This window comes from Euprymna scolopes, chromosome 2 (assembly GCF_053919585.1).
Source record: "Euprymna scolopes isolate OS-2025 chromosome 2, ASM5391958v1, whole genome shotgun sequence".
Lineage (NCBI taxonomy): Eukaryota > Metazoa > Mollusca > Cephalopoda > Sepiida > Sepiolidae > Euprymna > Euprymna scolopes.
Genome location: NC_136483.1, coordinates 101,066,360 through 101,081,409, shown reverse-complemented (window position 1 = coordinate 101,081,409; position 15,050 = coordinate 101,066,360). Strand labels below are relative to the sequence as shown.

The following is a 15,050-nucleotide window of genomic DNA, read 5'->3' as shown; positions in this document are numbered from 1 at the left end:
TTGTTATTTACAAGAGGACTGGTATCCTTGTTTGGGTGACGGGGGTTATTTTTGCTCTATTCGTCCAAAATTTAATATGGCCACCAAGCATTTAAAATTGGCAATTTTAACACTGAAGTCTTATTCTAACACTAAAACAAGTAAAAGTAAATTTTCTAATGTATGTAGATGTGATGGGATCGTTCCGATATTTTTCCCGATTCTGTTCTAGATTTCTGATTCCGATACAATTACTGATTCTGTCCTAAATTTCCGATTCTGATACAATTTCTGATACAATTTAAAATCTCTAAATATTTAGTTATACATTTGTTCATTTTATTCTTTATTTTCGGATTACTGTAAAAACCCATGTAATTTGTACATATAGTTTCACAAATATAAAAAAAAAACACTTGTGGGGGAGTGATCTATAGCTTTTTGATCCCCTTGGTTTCTTCGAAGCATTCTAGACTTAGAGATTTACAGGAGGGACCACATGAAGATTAACATCCATAACTAAACATGATGCCAATGTGCCATCTGAATCCGAATTTGCTTTATGCAGGTTGTCAGTCTGCGTCGTTATCAATCTCAATGTCGCAACATCCCAACATTTTCAAATAAAATATGCTTACTGATGAAAGTTATTGGAAATAATCCTAAATTCAATTTTATTCACATCGGTAAACAATGTATGATGACAGTCTGAAAAGTAATGGGACTAGATGTGCTGTGTGAGCTATGAGTGAAAAAGGGATAATAATAATAATGATGAAATTGCGTTATCATCTAACATGATATACCGGCAGTATATAACGGTATTCTAAGCTGTTGTCGGCATTGGTTTCCCTGATTTTTTCCTAAAACTTAGGTACATAAGTGAAAGCATAATGGATTCGAACTTGGTATGCTTACGTTGTCAGTCAAGATTGTTATCTATTTCGCAAAGATCACCTCCTGGACATGAGGATTTCTAAATAACTTTTCTTTATATAAACAACTGCACGACCCTAGCCCTAATCTTATCTTTTTGTTTAACTACATACAGTAAAGTCTGTTTTTTAAAACATTGTTTTGTTTTCATGTGTCCGGAGGCTTTATTATTTATTATATGTTTGAATTTCAAAGAGAATTGTCTTTTTTCTATCTGTAGTTTTCACCATATATTATAACATTTTCTTTAATATGCATCTGTTAATCAATTTATAATTTCCTTCTTTGGGATAATAAAAACGTACACATAAACAACAGTTAATGTTTTAGCAAGAGAACGAAAGCAAGTGACCTCCAACATTTAAGCAATGTTGAGCCTGGTCAGTACTAGATGGATGATCATTAGGAACACCAGGTGCTGAATGTGTTCTCCACTTGGTGTTGTTTCCACTCTCTCTGGACTTCTCCTTGTCACTGAACTCAAGTGCTGATTCAGGAGAGATGTGGTTGGAGATTGCGCAACCATTGCTTCACAATTACATATACAGTTACTCTGACAGCTTGTATCCATTGTCTCACAAGACTGAACAGAGAATATGATATTTTAACAATTTCTTTAATATGTATCTGTTAATATATTAGCTGTTAATTAATCTATAAGTAATCCTGTTCCTTGGGATGCATAAAAACATGTACAAACAACAGTCAGTTTTTCCAACCTATGACAATTACCTCAATACATAAAACAGGTAAATAGGCATCTAGCCCATAAAACTATAGACCCATTGCTTTAACAAGTTGCCTATATAAAACAATAGAGCATGTCGTCAACAACATATGATTACTTGAAACAATCAATCAAATCATTAATATTCAAACAGGATTTCGGAAAAAAAGAGGAACAATAGACCAAACAGCTAGGTTAGAAAGTTTCATATAAGAGAAACTTTCATCAAAAAACAACATATGACAGCAATATTTTTCGACATAGGAAAAGCTTACCACTGGACCATCTGTCGTCGAATGGGTGGAAAAGGCTGAAAAGATCTGTACACTGTGCAGAATTAAAGAACCAGCCACAGTCATTCCTCTGAGGTTAACCGGAGGGGCCTATGCAGTCTACCAGCAACTCAGAGATGAACCAGACTGGGATACAATCAAACACAGCCTGTATACAGCGTTTGGTACAGATCTGTTTGTTGCATGGCAACAGTTCACGAGCTGGCGACTTCACCCCAAGGAAACGGTTGACGTGTACCTAGCCGACCTATGAAAGTTGTCGGTACCATTTGGTGGGGTCAACGATAAGATATTAAGATGTGCCTTTTTAATAGGCTTACCTGAGGAGGTCAGCAAACTGTTGCAGGCATCATCACGAATTGATGAATTGACAACAGACGAGTTATTAGCCCGAGCTCGAAACATCTGTAAGGGACAGGAGTCAATTGCAGCAGCAACTAGTATTCAGCATGCAACAGTCGAACCGCATTGAAGCAATGTAGATTCTCTCCCAGGTAGTAATAAGTGTGTAGGCCCAGTGTGCTATAAATGTGGGGAGGCCAATCATTTTGCTAAGGAGTGCCGGAGTGATAGAAGGTGTGTATATCTACGAGCACAGAGAACAGTACAATGCTATCGCTGCAATAAGCATGGGCACATATCTCGCAACTGTTCGGGAAATGACGTTGGGGACAAGGTACTATCGCCACCCTTGCCCCTTGCCAACCAATAAACACAGGATTACTGGTCATTGGCATTAAAATTGACGATGTGCAGTGTTCAGCACTCATAGACACGGGGTGTTCCTGGTCTATAGTTAATGCACATTACTGTCAGATGTGGCGGGAGCAACCAGTCGGTATTATGACGATCAATGGTTTATCCCAAGCATGTTGCGGTGAAGGGACAGTCACGATATGGACTGAGAAGGGTGACACAGCCAAAGTTTATGTTCTGGTGATGCAAGAAAAACCCCTTGGTTATGACATGTTGATTGGAATTGATGCAATACAAGCACTAGGAGGCGTCACAATCACAGCGACTGGAGGTGTAATGCTTGGAGAAAGGAAAGAAGTCTGTGCAGCCATGTCTATTGAAGAAAAGGACTTCTGTGCTACGTTTGACGACAAGGAAAAGGCGTGGACTGCAAAGTGGAAATGGACTATGAGCCAGGCACCAGATCGGCTGTGGAACACCATTCCAGAGTATGCAGTTTCCATGAAGAATAGGGCCGCATATGAAGAGGAACTTCAGATGGGGATTGATAACGGATGGTTAATATCGTACCCACAGGAACGTCTGGGACCACCCAAAGGATTAATTCCGCTCATGGCTGTTGAACAACCTACTAAAGACAAAATTCGGCCCGTAATGGATTATCGAGAATTGAATCAACATATTGATGCTTTCACTGGAAACGCAGATGTGTGCACTGCTAAACTAAGAGAGTGGCGTCAGAAAGGGAGTAATGTAGCACTGCTGGATTTGAAGAGAGCCTACCTGCAGATACGTGTCCATGAGTCATTATGGCCATTTCAGACAGTGATAATCAAGGGAAACCGATATTGTTTGACACGTTTAGGTTTTAGCCTAAACGTAGCACCCTTAATAATGACAGCTATTATTAAAACTGTTTTGATGCAGGATGAAACCACAGCAAAAGCTGCTTCAGCTTACATTGACGACATCTACGTTAATGAGGATATAATGTCTGCAGATGTGGTTCAAGCAAAACTGGAATCGTTTGGGTTAATAAGCAAAGACCCTAAGCACCTAAAGGATGGGGTGCCTGTGTTAGGCCTAGAGGTCTATGAGAAGGGCAATACTTTGCAATGGAAGCGAGGGAGCGGGATTCCAAAGTTACCAAGTGTATTGACAAGACGCATTGTGTTTTCTATTTGTGGTAAATTAGTAGGACATCTACCTGTCTATGGATGGCTCCGATCGGCAACAGGAGTGTTAAAAAGATGAGTAACTGCAGTAACCAAAGGATGGGATGACATGGTGGATGATGATTCTCTCCAGCAAATGATGGCTGAAATGTTGTCCAGAGTACATAGAAACGACCCTGCCTAGGGTGAGTGGCAAGTATCTGGAAACGAACTGAATGCATGGGTTGACGCAAGTTCACTGGCTACAGGTGTCGTGTTGGAACAATTGGGTGTTGCTGTGGAAGATGTGTGCTGGTTTCGTCCGAAAAATGATGCCCAGCATATAAATTTGGCAAAACTTGATGCCACGTTAAAAGGGCTTAATCTTGCATTGCAATGGCAGGCTAAGGTTGTGTATCTCCACACTGACTCGTTGTGTGTTTACCACTGGTTGATCGACACCTTGACTGGAAAGGCTCGAGTTAAGACTAGAACTGCAAGTGAGATGTTAGTACGAAGGAGACCGGCAATAATAAAGCGTCTAGATGACGAATACAGCTTACAGGTGGACATTACCTTAGTTTCGTCGATGCAGAATTTGGCTGATAGCTTGACTAGAGTACCAAAAAGGTGGATTGATGTAATGAGACAGGGATCTGATCCTCCACAACAGACATGCACGACTGTAACAGATCAATTAACACCTGACCAAATGTGTACAATACATCAGCGGAGTGGACATCCCGGAATTCGGAGGACAACATATTTTGTCCGAAGAGTGTGTCCTTCAACTACAAGAGCATCAATCAAGGCAGCTATATGCTCGTGTGAAGAGTGTCAGCAAATTGATCCAGCACCATCCCAATGGCAAAAAGGAAAGCTTGAGGTGGAGGACAACTGGTATCGAGTAGGAATGGATGTAACGCATTATGAGGGCAAGCATTTTTTGACCTTGACAGATTGTGGCCCGACACATTTCATGATATGGCGCCTGTTGACACGACAGGATGCATCTAGCATTATACAACAGTTGAGAGCTGTCTTTTTTGAATGTGGTGCCCCACTTGAAATTCTGACTGATAACGCCACTACGTTTCGATGTCAAAAATTTCAGAAATTCACGCAGGAATGGGGGATTAGAATGCATTATTTATGTGCATATTTTCCCGAAGATAACAGTATAGCGGAGTGGTGTCACCACACCACTAAAAGAATTGCCGCTAGGACACAGTGTTCTATTCTAGAAGCTGTGTACTGGTATAATGTGACACCAAAGGACGATGCCACACCAGAAACTGCACCAGCTAATGGGATTTACCGCTATGAACAGCGTATAAAAGGAATTGATGTCACACCATCAGTGGTTAGCGTTGTCAATACACCATATCAAGTGGGAGACCGTGTTTGAGTAAAACCCCCAAATGCTGGGTGCACTGTAAAATTTTGCAGTGGAAAAATAGATAAAATCATAAGTCCTCAGACCATGTTGATTAATGATGTACCGCGTCATGTAAAAGATATCCACCCCTGTTATACCTCTTCTGATTCTGAGGATAATGAGGAAGATCACATACAGTTCAGGGATGATCTTGATCGCCTACTGCCCCTACAGGTGAGTGTAGAAACACTACCTGCAGAACCAGATGAGGGAATGATAAAACATACTAGTGGCAATAGTGATGAGAATGATGGACATAAGGAAGTAATACCACCAGTTCGTCATCAAAGTACCCGAGAAAGACGAATACTGCCCACCCGCCGTGATTGTGAAACACCGCCTATAGCACCACGAGAGGGGATGATGGAATATACTGAGGAAGATCGAACTGAGGAAGTGATACCTCCGATTCTTCGAAGGAGTACCCGACAAAGACGGATACTGCCCCCTTGTCTTGATTGTGAAACACCGCAAAGGGAACCACGAGAGGCGATAATGGAACAGACTGGTGATAATAACAGTGGTAATGAGGAAGATGGCAATGAGGAAGTGCTGCCCCCGATTCTTCGAAGAAGTACCCAACAAAGACGACTGCCCCCCTGCCCTGTGTGTGATCATGAGATCAGGGGGGAGTGTAGGGAGACGTGTGGCGTGGAATGAAATGAATGAAGAAGAAAGAAACAAAAATGGCTGCAATGTTACCACCCGATATGCAATGCCTGCAATGTGACCACCCGATATGCAAATGAGATGCTCCTCGTTGGAGATAAAGGAGGGTTGATACTTTAGAGGGACGTTCATTTTGAAGTTGGATTTCGAAGAAATAAGTTGAATTAGCAGAAGTTCGTTTGGAGTTGAGAGAAGGTGTGTTACGTATACAGAAGTTTGGAAGTTGGAGGTTTGGACAACAGTGTCAACCTTACCCAGGAAATTATTGGTGTGACGGGCAGAAGAAATAACACTCAAGTTATTGAATTATAACCACTTGCAGATATAGCATCATAAGAGATTTCCAAGTCTTAGGCATACATGCGAGACTTGCATTATTTATCAAAAACTTCCTATGTACTAGAAACTTCAACGTTTGAATGAGGACAACTCAAGCAAAATCTAACAGAAGGTATTCTGCAAGGAAGTATCCTGTCCACAACACTATTTTCAATAAAAATAAATAATATAATAAAAAAAAATTAACGCCTACGTCTATGACTTTGTCATCAGCTACAGATCCTCCCACATTCAAACAATAGAAAGAACCTTACAATTAAATCTGAATAGAATAAATAACTGAGCTGTAAACAATGGCTTCAGTCTTTCTAAAAAAACAAAACTCAGTGCGTTCATTTCTGTTCTTTAAGAAAAATGCATAATGATCCAGCCTTATATACAAATACACATTTCTCTGAGTTCGATAAGAAATTGAATTTCATACCCCACATAAATTATCTAAAAAGCAAAAGCAAGAAAACTCTCCAACTCCTTTGATTAGTCGCTCACACAAAGTGGGGAGCTAATCAGCAAACCATTCATAAAATATATATTTTTTTTTTTTTTTTTTTTACACAGTGATCACCACTTATCAAGGCCCGGAAGCCACTCAGGGATAAGGGTTATTACAAGTACATTACGTTAGTGTGGAGATTTGATGGAGTGTTTACTTAAGGGAGCGGTTCATTAGGAATTTGTTAACATTAGACTTGAAGACATCCAAGTTGTAGTCCGGAGGGAAGCAGGCAGACGGAACAGAGTTCCACAGGCGTGCAGTTCTAAGAAAGAAGCTTTGTTCATGGAATCCGCGTTTTGATTTAGGCACAGATATAGAGTGGGGGAAATTTTTCACAGCATATAAATACTTTATCAGATCCCAATTAGACTATGCTAGCTTTATCTATAGATTAGACAGAAAGTCATATCCCCCAAAAAATTAGACCCATGAAAGCTTAAGACAAATTTTAGCAGCTTTTAGAACCTCTCCAAGTGATAGCCTATTCATAAAAGCAAATGAAACTCCACCACAATTACAAACAGAAAAACTAGCACTGCAATACTATATAAAAATAAAATCCACCCCATCTAACCCAGCTTACGAAAACATTTTCAATCCAAAATATAAAGAGCTATTTGAAATTAAAGAAAAAAATAATAAAACCATTCTCACTAAGAATGGAATCTACTTTAAATAAATTGGAATTCCCATTTCAAACATACATAACCATATAATCCCAAATGTCTCACCATGGATAATGCGGGAAATTTATTCACTGAGTCCCGTGAAGGTTATCCCACGTGGTTCATGTTAATAAGCCTAGAAAAATCAGGACATGAAAAAATAAAGACAAGGAAATACTTTTAAGAATAAAAAAAATATTGACATTTTATTGAGGGGAAAAAGAAAGCATAAGGGTTGGGGAAAGAAGGCTGCAAAGCTGCAAAGTTCAATTATTGAGAAAAAAGTTTATATGTTCAATTTACAAGAGAAAATACAGTTTATATGTTCACCAATTCGACTGCCAAAAAATGTCCTTATGGCAAGCACTAAAGGCTTAATTAACACTAGAGAGAGAGTACAGAAATAAGAGAAAATTAGAATAAGAGAACTTACTGCGTAAAACAATGATTTCGTTTTTTTTTAACCTTTCTTTTTTTATCTTTATATATATATGTGTGTGAGTCCTTTTTTTTTTACATATATATTTTCTTCACGCCACTCCAAATCGATCTGTCCTCACTTCAGTGACAGAATCCTTGAAAGTTCTTTTGAAAATAATCCTTGAATTTGAAAACTCAGTGTTGTTTGGTAAAACCTTCGTTCGTCCCTCTTGTCAGATGAAATTCTCACTGGTTACAACATGGAAAGACATTTTGGTTTCCACACGCCGACATTTAATCGCATCTCGTGCGTCAAGTTTATAGATCAATTCTTCTTTTATATTGATTCTTTCTTTTCTTTTCGAGTCAACCAACTTGATTCGACTCTTACTGAAACTCATTATTCATTCCTATGAACAATGAAATAACTTTTACTATTTTTAAGACTTGAATGTCTGAGTAGGACCAGAGCTCGTAACTTGCGTGTTACCCTCGTGGAATCTCTGTCCAAAACTGACTTTCGCTCCGCTCTCTAGTGCACTTGTTGAATTTTCGCGGGAAAAATATCTCTTAGTAGAACCAATTGTGGCGTGATTCTTTCAGCAGCAGCAGCAGCAGCTCGTTAAAAAGACGTAAAGTTAAAGAAGGAAAGAAGGGAGGAAAGATAAAAGACAACGACAAAAAGAAGGAAGAAATTAAATTTATGACAATAATTAAAAAACCAAATGTAAATCTCAGTTTAAAAGAATTTATCAAAGCAGAAACCTACTCAAGCGTTTATCAAGATGAAATTCACAACATCCTCTTATGTTATTCAAAATACCATATCATATATACAGATGGATCCAAGGACAATGAAAAGACAGCTTACGCAGTAAGCTAACATAAAAACCTTAAAAAAAGGCTCAATCAACAGAAAGCTCAATCTTTACAGCAGAAGCATACGAGGGGTGTGCAATAAGTAATGCCCCTGACCCACTTCCCATAGCAGTAGAGCAACGAAACTTGGCACAGTTATTAGTCTTTCTCTACATAGGAACCACCCAGAGTTATGCATTTCTCCCATCGTTTGATGCAGCTCTGGAGACCGTTTTTGTAGAACACCCCAAGTTGGTCCTCCAACCACGACGTGACTTCAGAAATCAAGGCTTCATCATCTGGGAAACGCTTTCCTTTCAAAAACAACTTCATGGCTGGGAAGAGGTGAAAGTCAGAGGGTGCAAGGTCAGGAGAGTAGGGAGGATCGGGGAGGATTTCATAACCACATGCCCGTGCTTCTGATCTGGCGACATGCGAGTTGTGGACCGGAGCGTTGTCCTGCAGGAGGATGGTACCTTTGCTGATCTTGCTCTGCCTCTTGATTTTGATAGATCCCCTTAATTTCCTCAAAAGTGAAGCATAATAGGCTCCTGTAATTGTGGTACCCTTTGCCAGAAAATTTGTCATCATTTCTCCGTCCTGGTCCCAGAAGACTGTGAGCATGACCTTGCCAGCAGAGGGCTGCATCGTTGCCTTCTGTGGAAGTGGTGCATTCAAGTGCTTTGACTGCATTGACTGGGCTTTGGTCTCTGGATCATAGTGATAGACCCATGCTTCATCCTGTGTAATCAGTCTTTTGAAAAACTTTGACTCATCTTCTTGGCACATCTCCAAATTCATCCTTGAGAACTTGACGTGTTTTCGCTTCTGGAATGGTGTGAGCAACCTGGGAATCCATCTGGCAGACACCTTATGCATATGCAAATGGTCATGAATGATAGTTTCCAGAGACCTTGTACTAATCTTGACATCTTGGGCTATTTGACGAATAGTAATGCGCCGACCTTCCAAAATGGCAGCCTCAACTTGACGGACAAATGCCTCATCAATGGCAGGGGGGGGGGCGATCAGGTCTGGGAGCTGTTTCCACAGACTTCCGGCCATGTTTGAATTCACGATGCTAGCGTTTTACAAGGTCATATGATGGGGCATTATCACCATAAGTTTCTTTCATTTCATCAAAAGTCTTCTGTGGTGTGCGTCCTTTCAAATACAAAAACCGGATTGCTGCTCGACATTCAACAGGCTCCATTTCACATCTGACTCAGTTCAAACGCCTGTAAAACAGAAACCACAATTAGTTCAGAGCTGTAATTTGCCACATAACCCATAGAGATATAATTCATTGCACATGCAAAATTTCAGCTAGATCAGACAACTGGAAGTGTGTCAGGGGCATTACTTATTGCACGTCTCTCGTATGCAATAAAACTAGCACTTGACATTATCTCAAACAGCAATTACCAAAAATCCATAATATTTTCAGATTCACTATCGGTATTAATATTGCTACAAAATAAGAATTTTGAAAATCCCCTCATCGTAAAACTTCTGAGCAAACTAAACAATATTTCCAACAATAAAGAAATTCTTTTGTGCTGAACCCCTAGCCACATAGGATAAAAATGCAATGAAAGAGCTGGCAAAGCAGCCAAATCTGCTCTCAAATTAACCCGTGGAAATGTCAGAATTCCATATACAGATCTGAAAGCAAAAATAAATTTCTCCAAAATAAATGGCAACAAAAATGGAACAACACCCAAAACAAATTATTTCAAATAAGACTAAAGATAGATATATCCCTGCCCATTGCTACATTATTGGTCTGTTTATACTGCCAGAACACTACAATTTATACTTTAGATAGATTTAAAAAAGTTTCATAAAAATACTTTTATGATGTTCCAAGGTGGGGGCATGAGTTTGTTACATTCTCACCCATCAGCACTCAACAAACCAAATAGAATAAATGCGAGTGTTTACATGCTGGGGTTTTTTTTTTTTAGTAGCTTCTTCTTCTCATTGTTTCATCATTGGCCATAGAGAGAGAAAGACTACATAACTAAAATTATTTCCTTAACTTAGTTTTCTAACTTGAGAATTGAGAGATGCAGACTGACAGACATCAAAGTGATATTTGCCTTAGATTATTCACATAATTGATTTGTATTGCATCTGCACAGTTTCCAAAGCAAGACTGACTTAGTTTCATCCCGTTCAAAAATGTGACTCATTCATCATATCCTGATTGTTAGACTATGTTTTGTCTATGGAGGTTACCTGTCTCTGAATACAATTCTGTTTGCAGCTAGGTTGTCCTGACATGTACTAATGTCAACCTTATCAAAAGCTAGCTAACTTAATCGCAGTTTACTAGCATAATGTCTCTACTATATAATATTTATTGTGTTCTTCAATTTTCCTGGGCAACGTCCATGCATGAGTCCTGCTAGTTTTATATAATGTACAGACAATTCCAAGTATCCATGCTTATATTTTATTGTATCAAGACTAAATTTTTTTTTCTGTTCTTCTTTTTCAGCCCTAGTTCCGATTTGTATGCCATCTTCTGTTTCCACCCCAGCTTTATCACTGCCCCATAGTCCATTTGGCACACTCCAAAATTATGGTACTGTCAAGTCCTCAGGTTATGGTGGACAATGTTCAGGAACTCTACCTTCCAGGTTTTCCAACTACCCTTGTAGCCAGCGCACGTGGACCCGTCCGGACCGGAAACAGTCCTCATCGAGTATGTTATTATGAGTATGGTGTTTTATTTTTGTCTTCCAAATTGATGATTAATAAAAAAAAAAAAAATGCTTGTGAAATCATTTGATGTGGTTCCCAAGCTAATGATTAATTAATTAATGAGAAGTTAGTCTCCACACATGTTGAGATAACACATACCTTGTTTCGTGTTTATATTGCTGGAAATATTTGAATTATTTATACTAGCAAACATATGTTCCCTCCTGTTAGCTAGCCTGAGAGGATAGTATCATGAAAAACGAACATATACTACACTACTGTCCCCAAAGGAGGAGGTACTTGAGGAGAAAATTTTAGGCCTAATTTGCTTGAAGCATTGGCCATAGTGTAAAAGGAGTTGTGTTTGAAGGCTATGACAATGTAGTCTTGTAGAAAAACACTTTCTCTGTAAAAGAAAAATTTAAGTGAATGATTCTTTTTATTTAATAAAAAATTATATATGACATTATTTGGTGTTCTAACTTCTTAAAATATCTAATCTTAACAATTAATCAATCTACAAATTACTTTTGTGTTGAATTCCAAATATCTATCTTTTTTTATTTTTTCTCTCTAGTGTCCGTAGCATCATCAACGGTTACCTCTGTAATGCCAAACAACCAAATCTGTCATACCGAGGTAGTTGAAGTGATCCTTTACCATGATAGACGAGGACCAGGTATCACCCTTGCCGGTGGAATTTTCTCCACATCCCTATTATCCGAACCACCTGTCATTTCATATGTGGATCCCGGATCAGCTGCTGATAGGTAAGTATATTTATAAGTATTTGTTGGATGGATGGAATCCCTCTGTCTCTGAAAATAATAAGTCTGTTGTTGCATTGCAATTCTACTATGACTGTGCAGGCTTATCCTGGATCGGCACAGATGTAAGTCGTATCTAGTTCTAAAAGCTCTAATGTACTCTTCTATCATCTGTGCTCTTTCCTTTCCTCGTTCATCTTTTCCAGCTGCTATGATCTTCATCCATGGACTTTTGTCACATATTAGGGACCCAGTGTCTGTGGTGATTAGATTAGCTAGTATGAATTTTTGACAGGGGTCACATTGAGTGCATCTCGTGATAACTGTAATCTACAAATAATTGTTCCCAGGTCAAACGGTAGACAAAACAGAGTGAACAATGATAAATGATTTCATGCTTTCAAGCTGAGAGAAACAAAAGTTTTCAAATCAATCTCTCTGTGGAAGTTGTGCTAATGAGATACTAAGTTTTATAATCTAAGGCGATTGTTACAACGATTTGACCTTTGAAAACTCTACCAAACTCGTCTACCAACTTCGGGTCTAAACACTTAAAAATTTAGATGTAGGTTACTTGGGCATGGATCAAACTTTTTAATTTTATTTGAGCCCAAAACAAGTGGGAAAGGGGTCAAAATTGGGGGTCAGAGTTTTAAAAATTGACCTCTGCGGTTTTGATCAAATTACTCAACCAAATTTGTTCTAAACATTTGAAATGTTACATAAAGTGTATTCAGACATAGGGCAAGCTATTTAATCGGTTTTTGGCTGAAAATTTGGCTTCCAATGAGTCAAAGTTTAAAAGATTTGACTTTTGTGATCTCTAGCAAACTATTCAGCCAATTTTGGGTCCAAGCATTTGAAATTTTACATAAAGAGTATTCAGACATGTAGCAAGCGTTTTAATCAGTTTTAAGGCGAAAATTTGGCTGCCAAGAGGTCAAAGTTGAAAGAATTGACCTTTGCAGACTCTACCAAACTCATCCGCCAATTTTGGGTCTAAACACTTGAAATTTTAGATGTAGGTTACCTGGACATGAGTCAAACTTTTTAATATATATATATATATATATGCACATAAAGTTATGAACAGTACATAGGGCCCGAGCAAAGCCAGGTTGAACTGCTAGTAATACAATGGTTATGTAATGTTAATCTTAAAGAAATGCTTAGATCTGATGACCTCAGAGGAAGATAAAATTTGGACAGTATAGGGATATGTGTATAAATTAAGAAACTTTGTTAGTATGGCCATTGCAAAACAATGAATAAGAATTTTTCTGTTAGTCCCGAGTAGAACGATAAAATTATCATATGTATATCACTTATTTCAGTTAAGTTAGGAAGTAAATAATTAGCTAAGAGAACATCGGGTTCTCTCTCCTGAGTCAATATTTGTAAATAAAACCATGAAGGAAACTCTCAGCAAACATCTCCTTGTGTCTTCTTTCTTCTATAGCAACCACTAGATGAAATGGCAAAAATGGCAATGATAAAAAGCAATCAATAGCACTTGTCTTCATATCCTGCTTGCAGATATTCTTGTAGTATAGGACAGGTCTTCCTGCATGTCTAGAGTTCTGGTGAGCTTGCCGAATAAAATCCCCTAGGGGATCATCCATTTGCTTGGCATGCTTGAGCCATAGTTGACATTGAGCAAAGTGAATATGCTTGGGATGTCTGTCTGATCAAGTATGCTCTGGTTCTGCCAGGTGATTCCCAGGTGCAGATGAAAGGTGTTAAGCCTATTCTCTTGTAAGGAATAGAGAATTCATGATTCACTGCCAAAGAGCAGTGTACTGAGCACACAGGTCTGATACATCTGCATCTGAGTGTTGGTAGCCAGCATCTTGTTCCAAACTCTCTTTGCTAAGCGAGCCATTGTTGATCTGTTTGTAAAGTTCAGCATCTAGAAAGAGGTTGCTGGTGATGGTGGAATCGAGGTATGTGAAACTTTTGACAGTATTGAGAGTGTAGTCACTAAAAGTGATATTTGGGTTACTACCTACATCTTGTTCGAGAATGTTTGTCCTTTTTAGGTAGGTGATCATGCCAAACTTTTGCATGTGTATGTGAAGCAGCTGATGAATCACTACAGTGCTTCCTTAGAGTGCACCATTAGAAAAGAGTATTTCACATATGATATCAGTATCATTCACACTTTGGTCTGTAGGGACAATTCTAGTGATTTACTTCAGAAATGCCATGTGCCTGCGCATTTTGTAAATTGCAATTAATCAACAAAAAAAAAAAAAAATGGGGGCATGCAGCTGATTTTATGCTCAACAGTCACTCAAAACTAACGTGACTTTTAGTTGCTTGTATGCAAATTAGATTATCTTGGTTTGCATAAAAGTCAGCCATTTGAAGAATAGGAGAGTATGTTTGAAGGCGAGCTGTGCATGCGTACTGTGTTGAGATGTGATGGATTATTTACTTGAGTCAACAGAAGGATATAAAAGATGAAGAAAACTACTTAACTCACGGGTGTACAAGGTTGAAGAGGCTACTGAATACGATATAAAAAATGGCTCCGTTCAATCTTGACAGACTATAGATATCCACTGAAGAGTGCCTGCACGTGAATTTTTTGTGGCAAGAATTGCGCGATTGTCAATCACACTTGAGTCAGCATTGCTTTTATTCCAGTTGCAAGTATATACAGGGTGCCCCCCCCAAAAAAAAACGGGCCCCCAACTCTAATTAATAAAGTGTACCCTGTGTAAGTTCAAGACAACTAGAAACAATGTCAGAGAGCACGTACAGTGCCTAGTATTTCCAAATGGTCACCCATCTGGTACTGGCCAGGCTCATCGTTGTTTAACTTTGGTGATCTGGCAGTAACCAGTGTGTTAATGTGATTATGCTGTATATATATGATAAAAGATTTTCACTCTGAAAAGT

The 15,050-nt window shown here is 38.7% G+C and overlaps 1 protein-coding gene across 6 annotated transcripts in view; it reads left to right on the top strand.

The window, feature by feature from the left end:
* The window catches only part of LOC145293376 (glutamate receptor-interacting protein 2-like), a 535,093-nt gene that overhangs the window by 441,696 nt on the left and 78,347 nt on the right, over nt 1-15,050 (top strand). For all 6 annotated transcript variants that reach the window (XM_080140017.1, XM_080140018.1, XM_080140016.1 and 3 more), the window contains exons 10-11: nt 11,174-11,380; nt 11,957-12,149. In XM_080140017.1, coding sequence (XP_079996143.1) covers nt 11,174-11,380; nt 11,957-12,149 — 400 coding nt within the window. The remainder of the gene's footprint in view (nt 1-11,173; nt 11,381-11,956; nt 12,150-15,050) is intronic.